The sequence below is a fragment of the Hypanus sabinus genome, assembly GCF_030144855.1.
Source record: "Hypanus sabinus isolate sHypSab1 chromosome Y unlocalized genomic scaffold, sHypSab1.hap1 SUPER_Y_unloc_2, whole genome shotgun sequence".
Lineage (NCBI taxonomy): Eukaryota > Metazoa > Chordata > Chondrichthyes > Myliobatiformes > Dasyatidae > Hypanus > Hypanus sabinus.
Window position 1 is genome coordinate 538070 of NW_026779021.1, and position 20009 is coordinate 558078.

Genomic DNA, 20009 nt, shown 5'->3' on the forward strand with positions numbered 1-20009 from the left:
CACACAAATATGAGAGAGAGAGAGAGAGAGAGAGAAAGAGAGACAAGATTTAATGTTATGGTTCCTCAGCTGATTGTTTACTTTTCTCCAAGGACATTTTTGCCTGCTTGTTAAGATTACTGCAGAACAGCAGGGCGGAGCTGGTTGATTGTCAGCCGGTGTCCATCATGTGGAGATAAAAAGCAGGTCTGCTAAAACAGAAGCAGACACACCACGGGACACTGAACAAGCTTTGTGCACCCATGTAAGGGTGGGGTTTAGGAGGATTGTTTCGATCAGTGGCTCACTGTGTGAGAAGATGCAACTGGTGGGGAACTATTTGTGTGTCTTCCCTTGCCTGGGTGATAGTTCTACCACTGAAGAACGGTCGTACTTGATACAGTCATAGTTGGTGACCACAACAGGAAGATAACGGGAAGATCGACGGCAAAATTGCAAAGTTTTGAGATGAACTCTAGGCCTTTTACCCTGCCAAATATACCTTGATAGCATCCTGTTCCATTCATTGAATTGATTTTGGTTAATCTCTATTGGTAGGGTCTGAAAGAGATATAACAGTCTGGGCAGTACATTCATTTTAATAGACTCAATCCTTGAACTGAGACTGATTAAAAGAAACAGGTTCCATCTTGCCACTTTTCCTTAATTTTTTTATATAAAGGCTGATAATTGCATTCTGATAATTTTGCCAAATCTTTTGGTATAACGATACCCAAATATTTGAAAGATTCTGTGTGCCATGCCCAGGGGTATTGACTTCCAATTTCTCTTGGTGGGCTATAGTAATATGAAAGTAATTGGGTTTTATCTATGTTGATCTTGTATCCTGATAATTGACCATATTGTTCAAAGGATTGCATCAATTTAGGCAAAGAGTATATTGGTTGCCCTAAATAGATGAAAATGTCATCTGCATAACAAGCCAATTTATGCTCAGTCCCTTTAATAGAAATTCCCCGATATCATTTTGTCTGATGTATTGAGCTAATGGTTCCAGATATAACGCGAAGAGTAGTGCTGACCATGCACAACCCTGTCTCGTGCCCCTTTCTAGGGTAAGACTATTTGATAAATATCCGTTGATTTTAATCCTAGCAGTAGGATTGTCATATAGTGTCTGCATAGCTTTAACGATTGTGTATTGGAAACCAAATCTATGTAAAACTCAGTAAAGAAAATTCCAATTAACCGAATCAAATGTTTTTACAGCGTCCACGCTTATCACTATTACTTCAATTTTATTTTTTTGTATATGATCCATAATGTGAAGTGAACTTCATATATTGTCTTGTGTCTAGCATTATCATATAAAACCTATCTGATCGTTACGTATCAGTATGGGTAGAAACTCCTCTAATCATTGGCCATGATGGAGGTAAATAATCTATAATCTACATTAAGAACGGATATTGGTCTAAATGACCCACATTCCATTTTATCCTTGCCTTCTTTCGGTATAGCTGAGATTATCACTTCCTTTCAACTGGATGGCATTTGTGCCTTTTTTAGAGCCCAGTTCAGTGTGGGGAGTAAAACAGGAATTAACTCATTTTTAAATTCTTTGTACCACTCTGCCGTATACCCATCTGATCCTGGTGACTTGCATAATTTAAGCCTACTAATTGCAGCTTTTAATTCAACTTCAGTTATGTCAGCAGTCATCGTTCTATTTTGTTCCTTGCTTAAAATGAGTAACTCTAGAGAATTCAAAAAGGTGTCAATTTGGGTTATGCTTCCCCCTGAAACTTTGGAATATAGAGTTTTGTAAAACACTTCAAAAGCTTCTTGAATTTCACTTAGCTTATTTTTCATCGCTTTCGTTCTTGGGTCCCTAATTCTATGAATTGTACTTTCTGCTATCTTTTTTTATAGTTTCCACACCAGTATTTTCATAGATTTCGATCCACTTTCATAATGTCTCTGTTTCAGAAACATTAAGTTTTTCCTGATTTCTTGCGTAACCAAACTATTGATTTCATTCCTAATTCTTTAAATTTCCCCTAATGTATCCTGTGCCAAATTCAATTTGTATTTTTTCTCTAGTTCCTTCAGCCTATTTTGTAATTCCTCTAATATTTTATTCCTTATTTTTTTCTTATATGAAGATATCGCTCTAATTTTTCCTCTTAAGACCCCCTTCAGAGTATCCCATAAAATGGGAGGTGAATCCTCTCCATTATCATTAAATTCTAAGTAGAGGCCAATTTCTTTTTTAATTTGTTCCTTAAAGAATGGATCATTGAGTAGACTTGAAGTTAGTTTCCAAATAGTATTCTTCGGTTGTAGGTCAAAATCATCAGATAAATATATAGGTGCATGGTCACTTACATCTATTGTCCCAATTCCACAGGTGTTTATTTTGTCTTTGTCTTTTCCAAATGTTATGAAATAGTCTATTCTTGTATATACAGAATGGGGAGCAGAATAATGAGTGTAATCCCTTCTGTCAGGGAAAAGGTCCCTCCGTATATTAATTAAACCAACATCCTCAAAAAGTATATTAACTTTCTTAAGTAAAGATTTTGTTTCATAGGTTTTTCTACTGGAAGAGTCTAAGTTTGGTTGTAATTGTAAATTTAAGTCCCCCACATATCAGGAGACCTTCTGTTTCCGTTACCATAATATTAATTTTCTGAAAGAAACCAGTATCACTTCCCAGGGGTGCGTATATATTCAATAGAGTAACTGAATTGCCTTCTATATTCCCCCTTACCAGAATATATCTGCCCTCTTTATCTCCCATTTCATATACTTTTTCAAAATTTAGCTTACGAGATAAGAATAGCAACTCCTCTATGTCCTGATTTATATGAGAAAAACAAATTAGTTTTTTATGCTCATTATCACTTAAATGAGTTTCCTGTAAATATACTACATGGGCTTGTTCTTTTTTCATTTTGGACAAAATTCTATTACGTTTGATTGGATTTAATAGCCCATTGACATTAAAAGAAATGAATTTTACCTCGTCCTTAGCCATCTGTATTTATCTGTCAATGTATCATTCAAATTAGAATAAAACTTAATCGATCTTCTCCCTGAACAAATAAGAACCAAAAAACGCCAATAATAACATAAATGGCAACGAACGTGTGATTCCAAGGCTGAGGTCTCTAGTAGATGACCCTGCGTTGAGCTAGAGGAAATGTCTAGCTGTGGGGGATAACTCCTCCTACTTGTGAGTTGAGGGCCTCCTTTGCAGTGTTCATAAAAGTCAGTGAACAAATCCATTACACAGAAAAGATTTCCCTGTGTACTCCTCCTATATACACACACACACACACATATATATATATATATATAGAGAGAGAGAGAGAGAGAGAGAGAGAGAGAGAGAGAGAGAGAGAGATATTACATACATACACATATATGCATACATATACATATTCTCATTTCAGTGGGGAAAAAGGAGTAAGTGAGCGAATAAAGAATAACAACTAGGTAATATAAAATCCACATCATAACAAGCATTTCTTGAGATAGGCATATTACCATCTACTTTTGCTTCTGTTTAGCTTCTCAATATTTTTACAGTTAGTCAAACTTCATGGCTCTTCTGAAGGGGGTGAGGACTGTCTTTTGGAAACTCCCGGTCTCTTCCTGATATATTTCTCACAGCCTCCTCCCGTCTCCTACCTTCTCGATTCTCACACTATTTCCCAAGCAGATCAGGAAATTCCTCTGCCAGGGTTTCCTTCGGTTTGATCACGCTGACCAGCAACCCTCTGGCCTTCATGTCTGTAGTCACCTCTTCCACTGTCTGGTACAACCGTGTCCCGTTGTCATAAAACAGTCGAAGTTTAGCAGGGTATGGAGTTTAAAATCTAATCTTTTTTTGCTTTAGTACTTGCTTTACTTCAGAGTATTCTTTGCGTTTCTACAGGACCGCGGAGGGGTTAGGGTTAGGGTCGAAATATATTAATTTATCGTCATAAAAAACTCTCTTCTTACCCCAAGCCCTTTGTAGAATCTCCGCGTTGGTGCTGTACCGAAGGAATTTAATTATTATTGAATGTAGTTTCTCTTGGGTAGACTTCGGGACTAACGTGCGATGCGTCCTCTCAATTTTCAGCTCCATAGTCGAGGGAAACTCCAGCGCAGCCCACAGCAACTTTCTGACAAACTCCGTCATAGATGAGCCTTCTGCTCCTTCAGGAACGTTGTAGATTCTGAAAGTTTTCCACCGTGATCTTCCCTCCAGGTCAAGCAGTTTACCTTCTTGGTGATTTAATATTCTTATTGTCTTACTCAGTATCCATTCAACGTTTTAAATGCGATCTTCCACCTTCTCAATTCGAGTCTCTGCCACCGCTATTTTTTGATTGATGTTGGCAAAGTCTGACTTAATATCATGTAGTTGCTGCTTTATTTCTCTCCGGAACTCCATTACCTCTTTCAGAATTTTAATCATATTTGCCGCTTTGCCTGAGCGAGGCCCAGCGTCCACCTTGCTAGCACGCGGTCGGGTAGGAGATCAGCTCACTGCACTCATCTTGGCCACAGGCTCCACAGTGTTGCTTTTTTATTTCCATTCTTTTTCCCCATTCTTGCTCCTCTTTTCAGTTCAAATATTTTTCAAAAAGTACTATATTTTCTGGGTTAACTGGGCTTAATACACATTCTTCCGGAGCAGCTAAGTGACTTAAGCTGTCATTCTCGACGATGACATCACCGGAACCGATTCCAGTGGTTTTTGATACCAGTTCTCGAGTTCTTCCAATTTAGAAGGGATGTTAGTTTGATGTATCTCTTATCTGCTGTACTCAGTTTCCATTAGCAACCACTGAATTTCTGATCTTCAAACTTTCCTGTTAGTAAGAGCATTAGAAGAGCATGGACAGCACACTTTGAATCTCCATGCCATTGCAAGACTTCTGCTTGGAAAAGAGTGCCCTTGCAGATGACCATCTTGCATCCTGATGCTATTCTCACTCTTGTCCTGGTGTTTGAATTGATAACTTGAAGGTTAAACAACTGCCACACCCTCGTCCTTTGGTTTAGTTGTCCTTCACCCAGTTTGATTCCTTCTACATTCATTTCTGATTCAGTTAATCACTTCAGCTCTTTCAACTCAATCTGTCATTGAGTATTAATACATGCTTGTTGCCTGTTTAATTATACATCAGGCTATATATCAAAAAATGTAACAAAGTTTCTATTTGAAAAGTGATCTATTTCTTAATATGTTACTTAAAGGAAATACAAAATTTTCTCCATGAGCTTTAGTTTTTGTTTTGGAAAATGGATATTTGGATATCTAGAATTTGCTCTTTTCTATTGACACTAATGCAGAAGACAAAATATAGACATTTAATGTTCACAGCTTGAATATTCTCCCTGTGCTCATTTTGGTTTTCCCTACTTGCACCAGTTTCCAACTACATTTCAAAGACATTATGCTTAATAGTTAACTATGATGCAGATGAGTGACAGAATCACAGTGGATTGACAGAATGGTCTCTCTACACTTTGCAAGAAAGTACACTGGACCTACTGCAAGCACTTACTACAAAACAGAGGGTCTGAGGGAGGCTTCAGATTGCAGACAAAAACAAAGTGTATGCAATAAAAGTTGCCTACTATTTGACACAAACTAATTTTCAAAAGTCTTGATTTATTGTACAATGTAACTTGATGCATTTAATTTACAAGGCCACAATCAAAATAAGCTATATCTTGCTTAAAACATTGATTTTTGTTTCCATACCCTTTAATTACAAAGAGTACTCGTGATCATCCTTTGCTAAGAAGTTGAATAAAGTTTCTAGGTAAAGAAAGCATGAGGGATAGAAATTGTCCCACTGGATACACATTAGCTTGGAGCAGATCTGGAAGAGGAACAGTGAATACTGGCATCATAGACAAGAAGCTAGTGAACAGCTTCAACTCATACTGCACAGCCTCTTCAGTTGACTCTCTCTACCATACTAATGCACTTGAGTATTGAGTATTTTCTTTTCACCTGTTGGGTGGCCTTATAGCATTTTTCTAATGTAGGCAACTTTCTTAATTTGCATAATCTACATACCGATGGGGCTGCTTGGACTATGTGCCACGGTTCTGTTCTCATTGTGCTCCAGAGTGCTGTTTTCTTCTGCTTCCACAGGGGGAGGTCTGTGTTCCAGAATCTTACATGTGTACACACATCGCTTCCTAGCATCAGTTGTGCTCCAGTATACCCTTGAGCACCTGAAAATGTATGCAACACTAATTAAAATTATCAGGAAGATAAAACATGGAAGTAACTCAGATCAGATTTAAAAAGCCATCAGATAAAACCATTAATTTAATTTCTTCCTACCATATTTGAACTTTCTTTTTGGTTGAGCAGCTGAGGTGCATTCTCACAGCCCTACAAAAAGAACCCTGCTAAGGCTAAAACTAGAGGAAGAAACTTGAACCAATTCATGAGTCAGGCTGAGTCCTGCACTACTCTACTCAATCTGACATGTTGTTTAATTTAAATTGTTATGCCAGCTATTTTGCAAGGTGCAACTAAATAATCAAAATAAATGCAGGAGTGAGCAATAGGATGATTTTACAACAATGTATGCCCAGCAGTACGTCAGTTTCATCGACAGAGATTATAGGTCAGGCAATTAGGGATTGGTGCCCCATCTCCAAATCAGCCCACATTCTTCAGATGGGAATCTATACCTATTATGGACTGCAATGTATTTGTAAATTTAAATTCACAGTTTAAAGAAATTAACAATATAGGTGTCCTCTTCTTTACAAAGGTAGAGCGTTCCTATGAAACCTTTCTTAAGATGAAATGGCGTAAAGCGAAGAATCATTAATTTATAAGGGAAAAATTTTTGTAAAAGCGTAAATCCTCTTTGTAATGCAAAAAACAGGTTACTAACGTAGGTCTTTTGTAAAAGCCAAGTGGAGTAAAGCAAACATTCATAAAGTGGGGGACATCTGGTAATAATTTTAATTTCAAACTCTGAAAAACTAATCTCAATTCAAGTAAACACTTCCCTTGCTTTCAGCTGGAAGCCTGAACTTATTTGTCAAATTAGCCAGAAAACCATTAGGTCATTACTCTCAGCTTAATTGTATCTTTGTCATTGTTACAACTTAAATGTAACCCTTATATAAGACACAAATTAGACCCCACTTGGAATTACTGTGTTCGGTTCTGGTCAGCTCATTACAAGGATATGGATACTGTAGAGGGCAGAGGAGATTTACAAGGAAATTGCCTTGATTAGAGAATGCTTTATGAGAACAGATTGAGAAAATTTCTCCTTGCAGCAAACGAGGATAAGGTGTGACTTAATAAAGGTATATAATGATGAGAGGTATTGATCATGTGGCTAGCTATAGGCTTTTTCCAGGGCTGAAATGGCTAACATGAAGGGGCCTAGTTTATAGGTGCTTAGAAGTAGGTACAAGAGGGATATTACAGGTATGTTTTTCACATTGAGTGGTGGATGAATGGATTGCATTGCTGGCGAAGGTGGCGGAGGTGGATACAATAGGATCTTTAAACAAACTATTACATAGGTACATGGAACTTAGAAGAATAGAGAGCTATGCAGAAGGGAAATTCTAGGCAGCTTCTAATGCAGGTTTCATGGTTGGCACGACATTGTGGGCTGAGGGCCTGTAATATACTGTAGATTTCTAAGTTTCTATGTTTAGATAACAATAATCTAAGGAACAATGGAAAATAACGCAAAACCTCTATGTGAAATATTAACAACTTCATTTTCAAGTGCCAGAATAGCTAGTTGTGAGCATCTGGCACTTACTGCAATAAGTACAGGCAGTCCCCGGGTTATGTATGAGTTCCGCTCCTGAGTCTGTCTTTAAGTCGGATTTGTATGTAAGTCAGAACAAGTATGTCCGGTATTATTTAGTGTCAGTTAGTGAAACGTTTGTCTTAGTATATAGTGTATATTTTACCTTTCTATGCATATAAAACACTTAAGAAACGTATGTATTCCAACAATTAAACTACTGTGTTGCTTAGTAATAATTGTAGCTTTCATTGAGGCAGGGCCTTTCACATGCTCCATTATTCTCACTTTATCCTTTAAAATTGTTCCGACTGTTGACCAACTATAGCCTAACGCTTTTTCAATGACCAATGGCGTTTCACCTCTTTCCAAACGCTTTATTTCCATTTTATTTTCAATTGCGATCGCTTCCCGTCAATGGAACAGAAACACAGCAGGCGGCAGGTCCCGAGCTGCACCAGCTCCCGAAGTCCGCTGGGTCCCAAGGACCACCACACTGAGACAGGCTAAATGGGACAAGTGGGGGCTGTGCTGGGTTTGGGTCTTTGATCCTCCACAATATTCACGTGGGAATTTAAACTGAAGGTGGTAGTTTTTTTATGAGGTCGTGTTGTGAGCTCGACATCAACCCGGTACGGATGGAACAAGAGTCACTGGATCGAACTTGGAAACCTCCGTCTTGAGCCCAGTGCTGATCTCACCAACCAACCAAAACAGGACGGGGGGGGGCGGGGTCAAGGTGAATCTTACTAAGAAAAATTTAAACCAAATACAGAGTTAAAAACTCAACACAGTGTCAACGGCAACAACTTAAAATGGTGGATGGCGTCGTAATCCGACTTAAAATGACGGACAGCGTCACAATCTGACTTAAAATGGCAGACGGCATTCTCCTTCCTTGGTTTGTAAGTATGAGTTATCTGTAAGTTGGATATTCGTAACTCAGAAGTTTATAACTCGGGGACTACCTGTAATGTTCCTTAAATCTGGAACAGGAATGTCAACAATAATAAACAGCACTATGCAGAAAACATTCTGTATCAATTTATACAATAGGAATATAAGGAAAACTTACTGATAGCCAATTGGGAACAGTTTTGCTTCACAGTCAGAAAGATCATTCAGTATTCCCAAAGAATCTATTGTCATAGAACCTAGATTAAGGGATGGAACAAAATTAACAGTATGGAAAACATCTCCATGAGTAAACAGTTCAAACCAGTTATTTTGAAAAGAGGAAACATATTTACTCAGTAATTTGTTTTAAATGTCAGATATAACCTTTGGTTAACAGTAATACATTTAAGAGATATCAGACCAAGATGTCTATTTCAAAATCAGATAACAGATCAGCCACATTTGCAATAAACAGAACTCGATCAACCAGCTGACTGGCCTACCTTTGTATGTATTTATGTATATGCTGTCATCTATTTAGTCAATATTTTGATAAATATTTTGCATTTGGCTCTTATTTTTCACATGTCAGAATCTCTCAATCTATAAATGCATTGTTTTAACATTTTACTAACCAATCATCATGTTTACTAACCAATCATCATGTGGATACTCTCCGGCTCCATGCCTGTCAGAAATTTCCTTCTTAAAGTAATATCTTCAAAGTCAACAAAAATCCTCCTTAAGACTTCAAATCCATCCTCAGCCACAGTCTGTAAGAAAAATTACATAGTATATCAGAAATAAATGAGAAAATTTTCCTGCATACAGAAAGTAATTGAGATTTAAATACAGTATTTGTATGCCTTCACCTCACAAAAAAGGAAAATTAAAATTGGCTCTAAAATTACTACATGGTGTTCTCTTCCAACAAAAAACCTTGTAAAACCAGATTCATTTCTCAGAACACAGCCAAGACAACTTAAGCTGATGTTATCAAAGAACAATTATTTGAATGAAATCAAATCAGTCTCAATCATAAAACTATTCAAAGAACTTTCAGCAGCTGCTGCAGAACAAGATTGGTAAATCTGCCAGTCACTGTCATATTTGTTTTAATTCTCTGTTACAAACTGAATAAACTAAATTTCAAAAAAAATTTTGTTGTGCAATAGGGAGAATGGAACAAAATGAATAGTTCTTTTAAAGAACGTAGCACACTCTAAAGAACATAGAGTGGGAGTCATTAATACTAAGGCCAAGAACTGCAAAAAAGACTTCCTCCAAGAGTTTTTACCAAGTGGGAAGTAGTGATTGGGATTTCTTGAAGATAGTTGGAGGAGATACAACTAAATTTCAGATGCTTATTAAATAATTAAATTTTTTTCAAACCTCACTTTAAATGATAAAATATCCATAATGCTAGAAAACTGTATTTAAGTAATTTAGATTCAACATAAGATTAGAAACAAAATGGATAAGGTCAAGTAGAAAATAATGAGGATAAATGTAGAGAAATTAATGGGATGCCAGCTTCTATATTAGATTGTTTTAAGTAGCAATAATTCATGAGCTACTTCTGAACTTTCAAGTTTTCACACCATTTAGAAATAATCTCTTATATTGTTAAGTCTCAAAAGCCATAATATAGACTGAATATATTACGTGCTTATTCTTGCTCCTTATTGTGACACAACATGGTGCTATGGACCAACATAGCAGAATGGGAATGGTAAGAAGGCATAAAGATAGAGTGAGTCAGATGTTCTGGAAATGGAAGAAACATGGCTTAAGGATAGAATCAGTGGTGCAGGAAAAGAAACTACGTTCTTTGATCTCCAATGTTCTGGAAAGGAAAGCTGCATCCTGGGAACAAATGTGGTAGAGATGAAAAAACTGAGAAAAGGGAATAGCATTTTTACAAAAGACAGGATGGGAAGAGATACTGTCAAGATAGCCACAGAAATCAGTAGTTTTAAAAAAAATGTTAGTTGACAGTTTGTCTCCAGATGGACAAAGAGATCAAGAAAGGGGAGGGAGATGTCTGAAACGGACTGAGTGAATTTAAAGTAAGGGCGGAAGTAGGTGGCAAAGTTGAAGAAATTGATAAACTCAGTTGGGAGAATACAGTCCAAATTTAATGTCAACCAGTTTCTCCTCTATAATAATTATATTATTCATCAGGGCAGGGGTCACCAACCTTTTTTGCATCATGGATCAGTTTAATATTGACAATATTCTTGCGGACCAGCTGACAGTGGTGGAGGGAGGGTGTTAATCATGACCAGAATATAGGTGATAAGTCAATTTTAAGTCACTTACAAGTGGCTAATACACTCAATTTCGATTCTAAAAGGGTTTATCTAATGAATTTAACATTAAACACACAGCACATATTTTCCTCACATGAATAGGTAAAATCATTACAACAAACCAGTGAGAAGACAAGGTACATAGAGGTCCCCATGCCAGGGCCGTGGCGGTCGCAGTCCGAAGAGAGACCGACCGAGTGAAGAGTGCAATAGGGCACACGCCTGCCCCCTTTGTAGGTAGGCAGGATCTATCAGCCAACATAAGTTTGGCTGGAGGGATGACTTTCAGTAGATCAGAGCAAGGTAGCTGCTCTGCTACTTACAAAACCCTGAACCCGAATTAGACCGTCTGCGAATATTTTAGCACCGGGTTCCCCACGAGCATTCGGTTTGCTAAAAAGGTTTAAGATATGGTGTCCATCTGTCCGCACTCCAGGCCAGTACCAAAGGCACTTCTCGCCAGCTGCGCGAGACGGCCGGTTACCCGAGACCAACCAGTGATCCTTGGCACGAGGATATCACTGTGTTTAGGCAACTGATGAACTCGTGTGCGTTCAAGTTCAACAGTGTGCGTGACAGGGTGTGATGAAAGGTGCAGCTGACTCAAATTGTTTTATATCCCCAAATTTCGTTTCCTCACGGCCCAGTTGCACATGCTTTGTGGCCTGGTTCTGGTTCACGTTCCAGTGGTTGGGGACCACTGCATTAGGGCTTATAATACCAGCATATGCTTCAATGAATTTAGCATGAATTATTGAGGTAATTTGCTCATATACCTTGAACCTACCTCTCCCTTGACCAGATCTTTATGCAGCTGACAGTATACTTTCTTGTCATCCAGGAAGACACAGTCTTTTGCTCGAGCACACATGAAATGATAGTTGCTCTGGCAAGATGAAAGGCAGCAACCAACTGTAGCTCCAGCTTTTTGGCAACATTCACAGCGCTGAAAAAGGATGAATTTCCATTGTCTAATAAATGGAATTGCTTTGGACAGCCATTCGTAATATTGCTTGACTTTATAACAATGTTATCAAATTACCATCAATACAATTGCTATTGCTTAGAATTTGTTCCCACTCAAGTTTTCAATACTATCTACTAATGTCTTTTTTGTTCCAGAATGTTCAACATATCTGCATTGTTCCATGTTAAAAAACGATTAGTTTCCAAGATGAATAAGGTTCCAGACAGTAATTGATGAGTAGTTCCAGTATTTTCTGTTCTCAGATCTGTGTTTCATAGTTCATTCGTTTTGAAACTTCGGCTATTTACTAACTCCTTTCATATTTCCATCATGATATGTCTAGTCAAAAGATCAATCCCAGCAGAATGTGAAAAATACAGACATAGAAAATTACTGTAATAAACATTTTAAACACACAATTAATGGAATAATATCTGGTGAAAATATAAATAATATCATTAACAATGAAATGAATCTTATTCAGTTAGTAACATGCCGTTTAATCATCACAGTATTTCTCTCTATAGATCAGTAGAAGAACATGGAAATTCTTCACCTTTATACTAGGTTAGGAAATTCCTTTCTAACTGTTGGAGCTCACCAGTTGTTTGCCTCTGATAACAGCCATATGGACATTCTTCAATGAGCCATCATCATCCTCAAAAACTTCTGCTGACCACAAGGCACAGTTTATGTGTGTCCATTCATTCTGGCCGATATACAGAAGACGTCCAGCATCCTAAAAGATTCAGTTATATCAGTATTTGGATTCAAGATAGGTTTACAACACCATTGGAATCTCTGTCCCAATGGTTACATATTGAGTAAGTTGACAGTATCTTTTGAGATAATTCAAATGAAGTGCATTTTCCTCTGTCATCTTTAGTGCATCTGTAAAAGAGACCAAAAATCGTCAGTTCTTCCAGCTTATCAACTTTCCAAATTCAGCAAGAACCAAAATCCTTCGAACAGTTTACCTTTTAATTTGTCAATAGCTTTAAGGAAAGTACTGATTTTGATGGACCACTTATGCCTCTATCAGATTTGTTCACATTTGATGTTCTGGAGAATGAACATGTGGCTGAGGAACTGGTGTAGGGGGCAGGATTTCAGATTTCAGGATCTTTGGGACCTTTTCTGGAGCAGGTGGGACCTGTACAAGGGAGGTGGGTTACACCTGAACTACAAAGGGACCAATACCCTTGCAGGGAGGTTTGTTAGTGCTATTGGGGGGGGGGTTTAAAACAAGATTTGCTGGGGGATGGGAACCAGAGTGACAGAGTAGATAGTGGAGCCAGGGTGAAAATAAATGATGTTAAAGTTTCATGCAAAGTCACAAATAGTAGGGTTGTGTGTGGTGGTAATAACCTTCTGAGGTGTGTCTATTTCAATGTGAGGAGTATTGTGGGAAAGGCAGACGAGCTGAGGGTCTGGATTGACACATGGAATTATGACATTATAGCCATTAGTGAAACTTGGCTACAGGAGGGTCCGGACTCGCAGCTCAATGTTCCAGGGTTCCGATGTTTCAGATCTGATAGAGGCAGAAGGATGAAGGGTGGGGGGGTGGCTTTGCTAGTCAGGAAAAATATTACTGCAGTGCTTCGGCAGGACAGATTAGAGGGCTTGTCTACTGAGGCCAGATGGGTGGAGCTGAGAAACAAGAAAGGTATGACCACATTAATGGGGTTGTATTATAGATCACCCAATAGACAGCGATAATTGGAGGAGCAAATCTGCAGAGAGTTAACAGACAACTGCAGGAAACATAAGGTTGTGATAGTAGGGGATTTTAATTTTCCACGTATTGATCAGGGCTTCCATACTGTTAAAGGTCTACAGGGGTTAGAGTTTGTAAAATGTGTTCAAAAGTTTTCTAAATCAATATACAGACTACAGAGGATGCAATATTAGATTTCCCATTAGGAAATGAGTTAGGACAGGTGACGGAAGTGTGTGTAGGGGAACACTTTGGTTCCAGTGATCATAAAACCATTAGTTTCAACTTGATCATGGATAAAGATAGATCTGGTCCTTAGGTTGAAGTTCTAAACTAGAAAACGGCCAAATTTGAAGAAATGAGAAAGGATCTAAAAAGCGTGAATTGGGACAGGTTGTTCTCTGGCAAGGATGTTGTTGGTAAGTGGGAGGCCTTCAAAGGAGAAATTTTGAGAGTGCAGAGTTTGTATGTTTCTGTCAGGATTAAAGGCAAACTGAATAAGGATAAGAAACCCTGGTTCTCTAGGGATATTGGAACTCTAAAGAAGAGGAGAGAGATGTATGACATATAAGAAACAGGGAGCAAATAAGTACTCGAGGACTATAAAAAGTGCAAAAAAGACTTAAGAAAGAAATCAGGAAGAAAGAAGACATGATGTAGCTTTGGCAGTCAAAGGGAAGGATAATCCAAAGAGCTTCTACAGGTATATTAAGAGCAAAAGGATAGTAAGGGATAAAATTGGTCCTCTTGAAGATCAGAGTGGTCGGCTATGTATGGAACCAAAAGAAATGGGGGAGATCTTAAATGGGTTTTTTGCATCTGTATTTACTAAGGAAACCGGCATGGAGTCAAGGGAAATAAGGCAAACAGGAAGTGATGTCATGGAACCTATAAAGATTGAAGAGGAGGAGATGCTTGCTATCTTGAGGCAAATCAGAGCAGATAAATCCCCCAGGACCTGACAGGATATTCTCTTAGACCTTGAAGGAGATTAGTGTTGAAATTGCAGGGGCCCTGGCAGATGTATTTAAAATGTCTGTATCTACAGGTGAGGTGCTAGAGGATTGGAGGATAGCTCATGTTGTTCCGTTGTCTATAGATAGACAGGGACTTATTCGGGAGAGTCAACATGTGCATGGTAGGTTATGGTTAACCAATCTATTAGTTTTTTGAAGAGGTTACAAGGGAAGTGGATGAAGGGAAGGCAGTGGATGTTGTCTATATGAACTTCAGTAAGGCCTTTGACAAGGTCCCACATTGGAGGTTAGTTAGGAAGATAGTCATTAGGTATACATGGTGAGGTAGTAAATTGGCTTTTTCACACGAGAGTGGTGGGAGTGTGGAATGAGCTGCCAGATGAAGTGGTGAATGTGGGCTCACTTTTGACATTTAAGAAAAACTTGGACAGGTATATGGCTGAGAGGGGTTTGGAGGGATATGGTCCAGGTGCAGGTCAGCGGGACTAGGCAGAAAAATGGTTCAGCACAGCCAAGAAGGGCCAAAAGGCCTGCTTCTGTGCTGTAATGTTCTATGGTTAATGTGGCTCCAATTCGGGCAAGGTCACAAGGTCATAGTTTCCTTATATTGTTGCAGTTCTACAGTTATATTAAATAAGAAAATACAGTTTAAAACCAGGTGACAATGTAAGTCAAATTAGGACAAAGAGAAAAAGAGGCATATTTCATGCCGATATAGACTACAGTAGAGTGACATTGTTGATACTGTATCCTGTGGTGCATGCAGTTCATCAATGTTAAAGAAAGTAGAATTTAATAACAGAGGTTCAACTTGGCAATGAATCTCTTCTAGGAAGGTGTTAACTTCAAAGTACCAATGCAGTTGCACTCAATCGGGCATGATTACTGTATTACACATTTCCACTCAACAATATTTTACAGAAAAGTCTTTATCTTTGTGGGCCCTCTCTGTACACTTAACTATAGCTCACCAGCCAAAGACTTGTTTTCCAAAGTCAACATGGCAATAAAAGCTACATCTTAGAGCTGTCAACTGGTTCTTTGAAGTAAGCATCTGTGACAAATGAAACAACATTTGATTAAGTTTATGAAATTAATTTCTGATTTTCAACTGCACATCAATTATTTTGGGGTCCAGGCATTTAAAGGTAACACTTTAAATCCAAAACAAACTCTAAATTTACAGAACAAGTTGCAAGTAAACCACTATAATTCGATCAAAGGAATATTCACCCTTTATTTGGCAGAATATATTTAATGTACAAAAAATGACATTTAGCGATTTTAAATTAGCAGCAGATACTCACATTTTTGTTGTCATCTCCATACTTTAGGCAAAGTGCACACTGTCTGTTGTCTTCAACATCTGGAGGTGCATCAATATCTGAGCTCTCCTCTTGATTTCTTTCTGAATCTTACCAAGACAACAAACTCAAGTTATTCCCTATTTCACTTAAAAAGTACTGTAATTATCAATCACAAATGCTCCTTCTTAAACATACCAAAACTTCCATAAAGAACTAGTCAGTTTTAAATTAACTGATGAAAATTTAGCTGTACTTTGAAAACAATTATTCAGAATTCATATTTGCATGGAAATACCTAGAAATATGTTAGTTTAAGTAGGAAACTTGTATTTTAACATAAGCAACTCTGTAGGAATCTTGTTAAGTCCAGTTAATTGAATACAGGCTTCTGGGTACTACTCCTGATAACTATTCTAAACTGAACAGTTCTCCAATTTGTAATGAACAAAAACAAGATACAAGACAGGATCAAAGAAGTATGCTGGGAAAGTAAATGAGTGGGTAGAAAGAGCAGCTCCCAGCTAGCTTCACCAACTCTCCAAGCCATGAATTTGCTCAGAACTCCCAACTCTGCTCATTGTTGTGACTGAAGCGAGAGAAAATGTGTAGAAATACTCTTTTCCCACCCAACAGAACGGAGCAACTCCACTTTGTTGATCTTCCATTGACTGGTCAAATATACAGCCTGTTCATTAGTTGGGGATTCATAAGCTGCCTAGGCAGGACCTTAAGGGAAAACAATTCTGTCTACAAACTGCAGGGATGATAGACATCTATGGATCTAGTCCAGTTGTTTCTGATGTGGCTTTGTCAAAGAAATTGCTCTCATCTGGCATATGGCTGACAGACAATAAAATGTTTTAACCTTACTTGTTCTATAAGGCAACTTTATAAATTGGACATGGATGGAGAAAGAATACTATAGAATTTTTTTTATTTCTAAATACTCTGAAGAAAACTAAGACAACTATTGTGGATGCTATTTCTATGAATTTTTCCACACACATGGGAATTACAATACCAATGTGCCAATTCATGGAAATATTCAACCCTGCTGAATTTTCTCTAAGCCCCTGGCCATTTGCCTGGATTCATTTCATAGTACAATCAAAGATCAGGCCATGCAGCCCACCAGGTCTGCACCTATCATTATGACAATCTAACTAACCCAGCTGCCAGTATATGGTCCATATCCTTATATTTCCTAAGAGTCTCTTAAATATTGCTATCATATCTCCTTTTACCACTTCCTCTGGAAATGTGTTCCAGGTACCTACCACATTTTTTAAAAGATATTTTTATGGAAGCAAAAAAAAAACAATTTTATAAACAGATACACATAAGAAAAAAAAACAAAAAAAAAACAAAAAAAATACTGCATCCCAACCCCCTCTCCCACAACCCTGGTATGGTAAAAATTTCTTCCTCGTTCACAATTGAAAAATAGCAAAAATAAAATTCGATCCACCAAGGCATGATGTCCTAATGTGTATTAATAAAGTATATATTACTACACTAAGCAGGTAGTAGGAGCATGGGAAGACAGGTATCCATACTAATTCAATAGCCCAGGAGGTGTAATGATGGTAATAAGGCCAAAAAGGAACCCCATTTTTTTTATATGTTGCTGGTTTCCTCCTCACACGGCAAAAGATCTTTTCAGATTTACTACAAGATGTTAACTCGTTTAACCACGTGTGAGGGAGGAAATTCAGATTTCCGGTTTTGTAGGATGCACGTTTCCTGGCTGTAGCCGCAAGCACTATAAAGTGTTTTTTATTGTAGTTAGGTACTCTACGTGTAAAAAACATCTTGTAAAGATTCTTCAAACTTTTCATCTCTCTCCTTTGTATTTGTCATTTCTATCCTGGGAAACAGACTGACATTTTATATATTTCAGTCAGGTGACTCTCAGAAGCTAACATTTCAAATAAAACAATCAAAGTTTGTCTAATTCTCAACAGAGCCGATATATTTAAATTCACTTGAGGACAAAAATGGTTTTAATATTCTGGTCATACCAGCTGTTATTGCAAGCAGTGGTGGAGGCACAGGCACTGTTAAGTCTGGATCTGCTGGTCCTTTTGGTTGTGGTGCAGGTATAATCTTCTTAGTAAGTGCTGGTTGTTCAGTATGTGTGCTGTCATCCCGCTCTTGCCACTGGGCATAATTGTGATCAGATGATGGCGGTAACACAGCATTGGGAAGCATTCCATTACTGAAATACATTAGATTTTGACAAATAATAATTTTAAAAAATGTACTAAATTCAGAAACTAATTAATTTGGCTAAGTCAAAGGCCCACCCTCTTACTTTTAATGTATATATAAAATGCTTTGGGATTGTCCTAAATCTCACTTGCTAATAACTTTTTAATGTTCCCAATTCTTTAATTGTTCTTTCCTATTTCCCTTATATTCTTAATAATTACACTTCAGACCAATAGTCCCCACAGTGTTCATTAACTTGGCTCTACCTGTTCTTTCAATCTGACATACTCACTCTAATCCTTATCTTCTCCTTAACCTCTCTATGTACTGTTCCAAAGTCCTCCCTCCTATACCAGTCTTTCAACCCTTCATTAAACTGCATTATCTTCCCATTTTTGTCTTGCTAGCAGGTGGCACCAGGATAAATCTCAAGATTTCAATCCTGTATATCCTTCTTTGCAACTTACAGCCTAACTCCCTAAGTTCCTGTTGGAAGTGTTCAATCCTCTTTCTGCCCAGATTGTTAACATCAATATGTACAATAATTTCTGGCTATTCACCTTTCTCTTTCAAAATTCATTATATCTACCCTTACACACCCTTGTCTCTGGCACTAGGGAGAGAACATTCACCCTGTAATCGCACTCATTACTGCTTGCTAAACAAAAGAGCTAGTTGTACTGCCACTGATTTTGCTGCTGTTTTTGTATTCCTCTGAAATTCAACAGATTGTTAAATATAAATTAGTTCCCAACAATACAACAGAAATAGACAATGCAACGTAATTTATTTGTGCCCGTGTATATTTCTTCCCATTCCATCCACCATATCTTGAACTATTGTTTTGATTCAGATCCATATAGCTATCAAGTTAAAGCACTTCTGTTTGCATCTCCAAGCAGGGGTTGGCAAAAACAGGGGGGCGGTAATGGAAGCTCAAAATTATCAAAATTTAAATTCCCATATACATTTCTGCTGGCCCAAATTGTGAATAGCACCATAATGACAGTACAATAACAGTACAGTTTCACAGGTCCAGTCCTCAACTCATATAAAACCAGAAACAAACTACTTTCTTTTTATACGTAAAAGCCAATAGTACTCACTTTAGGGTGATCTTATTAGGTTCCCAGAACTTGGACTCCTTCACATTAAACCAAGGGAAGAATCGTTCCATTTGCTGCATAAGAAGTGAACATAGGTAATTTTAGATCAACAGCTGTCCAAGTAATCAATTAAATATACAACATCAGATTTGTGAAATTATCTTTTCAATTATCACACCTGACCCTAACTGATAGGTTTTTAACAGACCAGCAAAGAGTTTCTTCACTGAAGCTGAGCAAAAACAAACAAAAATGCTGCAAAATACTTAGCCAGTTAGGTTAATGCTTATGAAAAAAATCCACATAATTAGTTTTTAAGTCACTTCTTTTCAAGCATTTTGTAGTCAGAAATAAATAGAAACAGTCACTGGGATTGAGGAGACTGGTGTCAATTGTAAAACGCTTCTATCCTTACACTTTGGTTTGATCATCCAGACAAAACTTGTAGTTTAAAGTCAGATAATTTAACAAAAACTGACAAAGTGAGCATGTAGTTTCAAACTTCGAACAATCAATTTAATAAAAGTTGTATAAAATTCTGAAAATAAACACATCTGTATCTGAGAAAGAAAAATTCAGGACAATATTTTTCCTGCTTTCTTTGATAACATTGCTTTTGTGTCAAATTATTTACTTCCAAATTTATTCTACAGTTTGTAGCCACATCCACTGAGAAATAGGCACTGGCTGCCCATCCATCTTATCAAGGTATACACCTCTATCAAGTCACTTCCTCATTCTCAATCTTCCAAAGAGATGATCCT

The 20009-nt window shown here is 37.6% G+C and overlaps 1 protein-coding gene across 8 annotated transcripts in view; it reads right to left on the reverse strand.

Annotated features, from left to right (window-relative positions):
* The window catches only part of LOC132386023 (histone-lysine N-methyltransferase 2A-like), a 316855-nt gene that overhangs the window by 76011 nt on the left and 220835 nt on the right, over positions 1-20009 (reverse strand). For all 8 annotated transcript variants that reach the window (XM_059958301.1, XM_059958298.1, XM_059958300.1 and 5 more), the window contains exons 18-25: positions 19246-19319; positions 17950-18146; positions 15929-16035; positions 12526-12663; positions 11745-11903; positions 9301-9418; positions 8824-8902; positions 6029-6189 (exon numbers count right to left, since the gene is read on the reverse strand). In XM_059958301.1, coding sequence (XP_059814284.1) covers positions 6029-6189; positions 8824-8902; positions 9301-9418; positions 11745-11903; positions 12526-12663; positions 15929-16035; positions 17950-18146; positions 19246-19319 — 1033 coding nt within the window. The remainder of the gene's footprint in view (positions 1-6028; positions 6190-8823; positions 8903-9300; positions 9419-11744; positions 11904-12525; positions 12664-15928; positions 16036-17949; positions 18147-19245; positions 19320-20009) is intronic.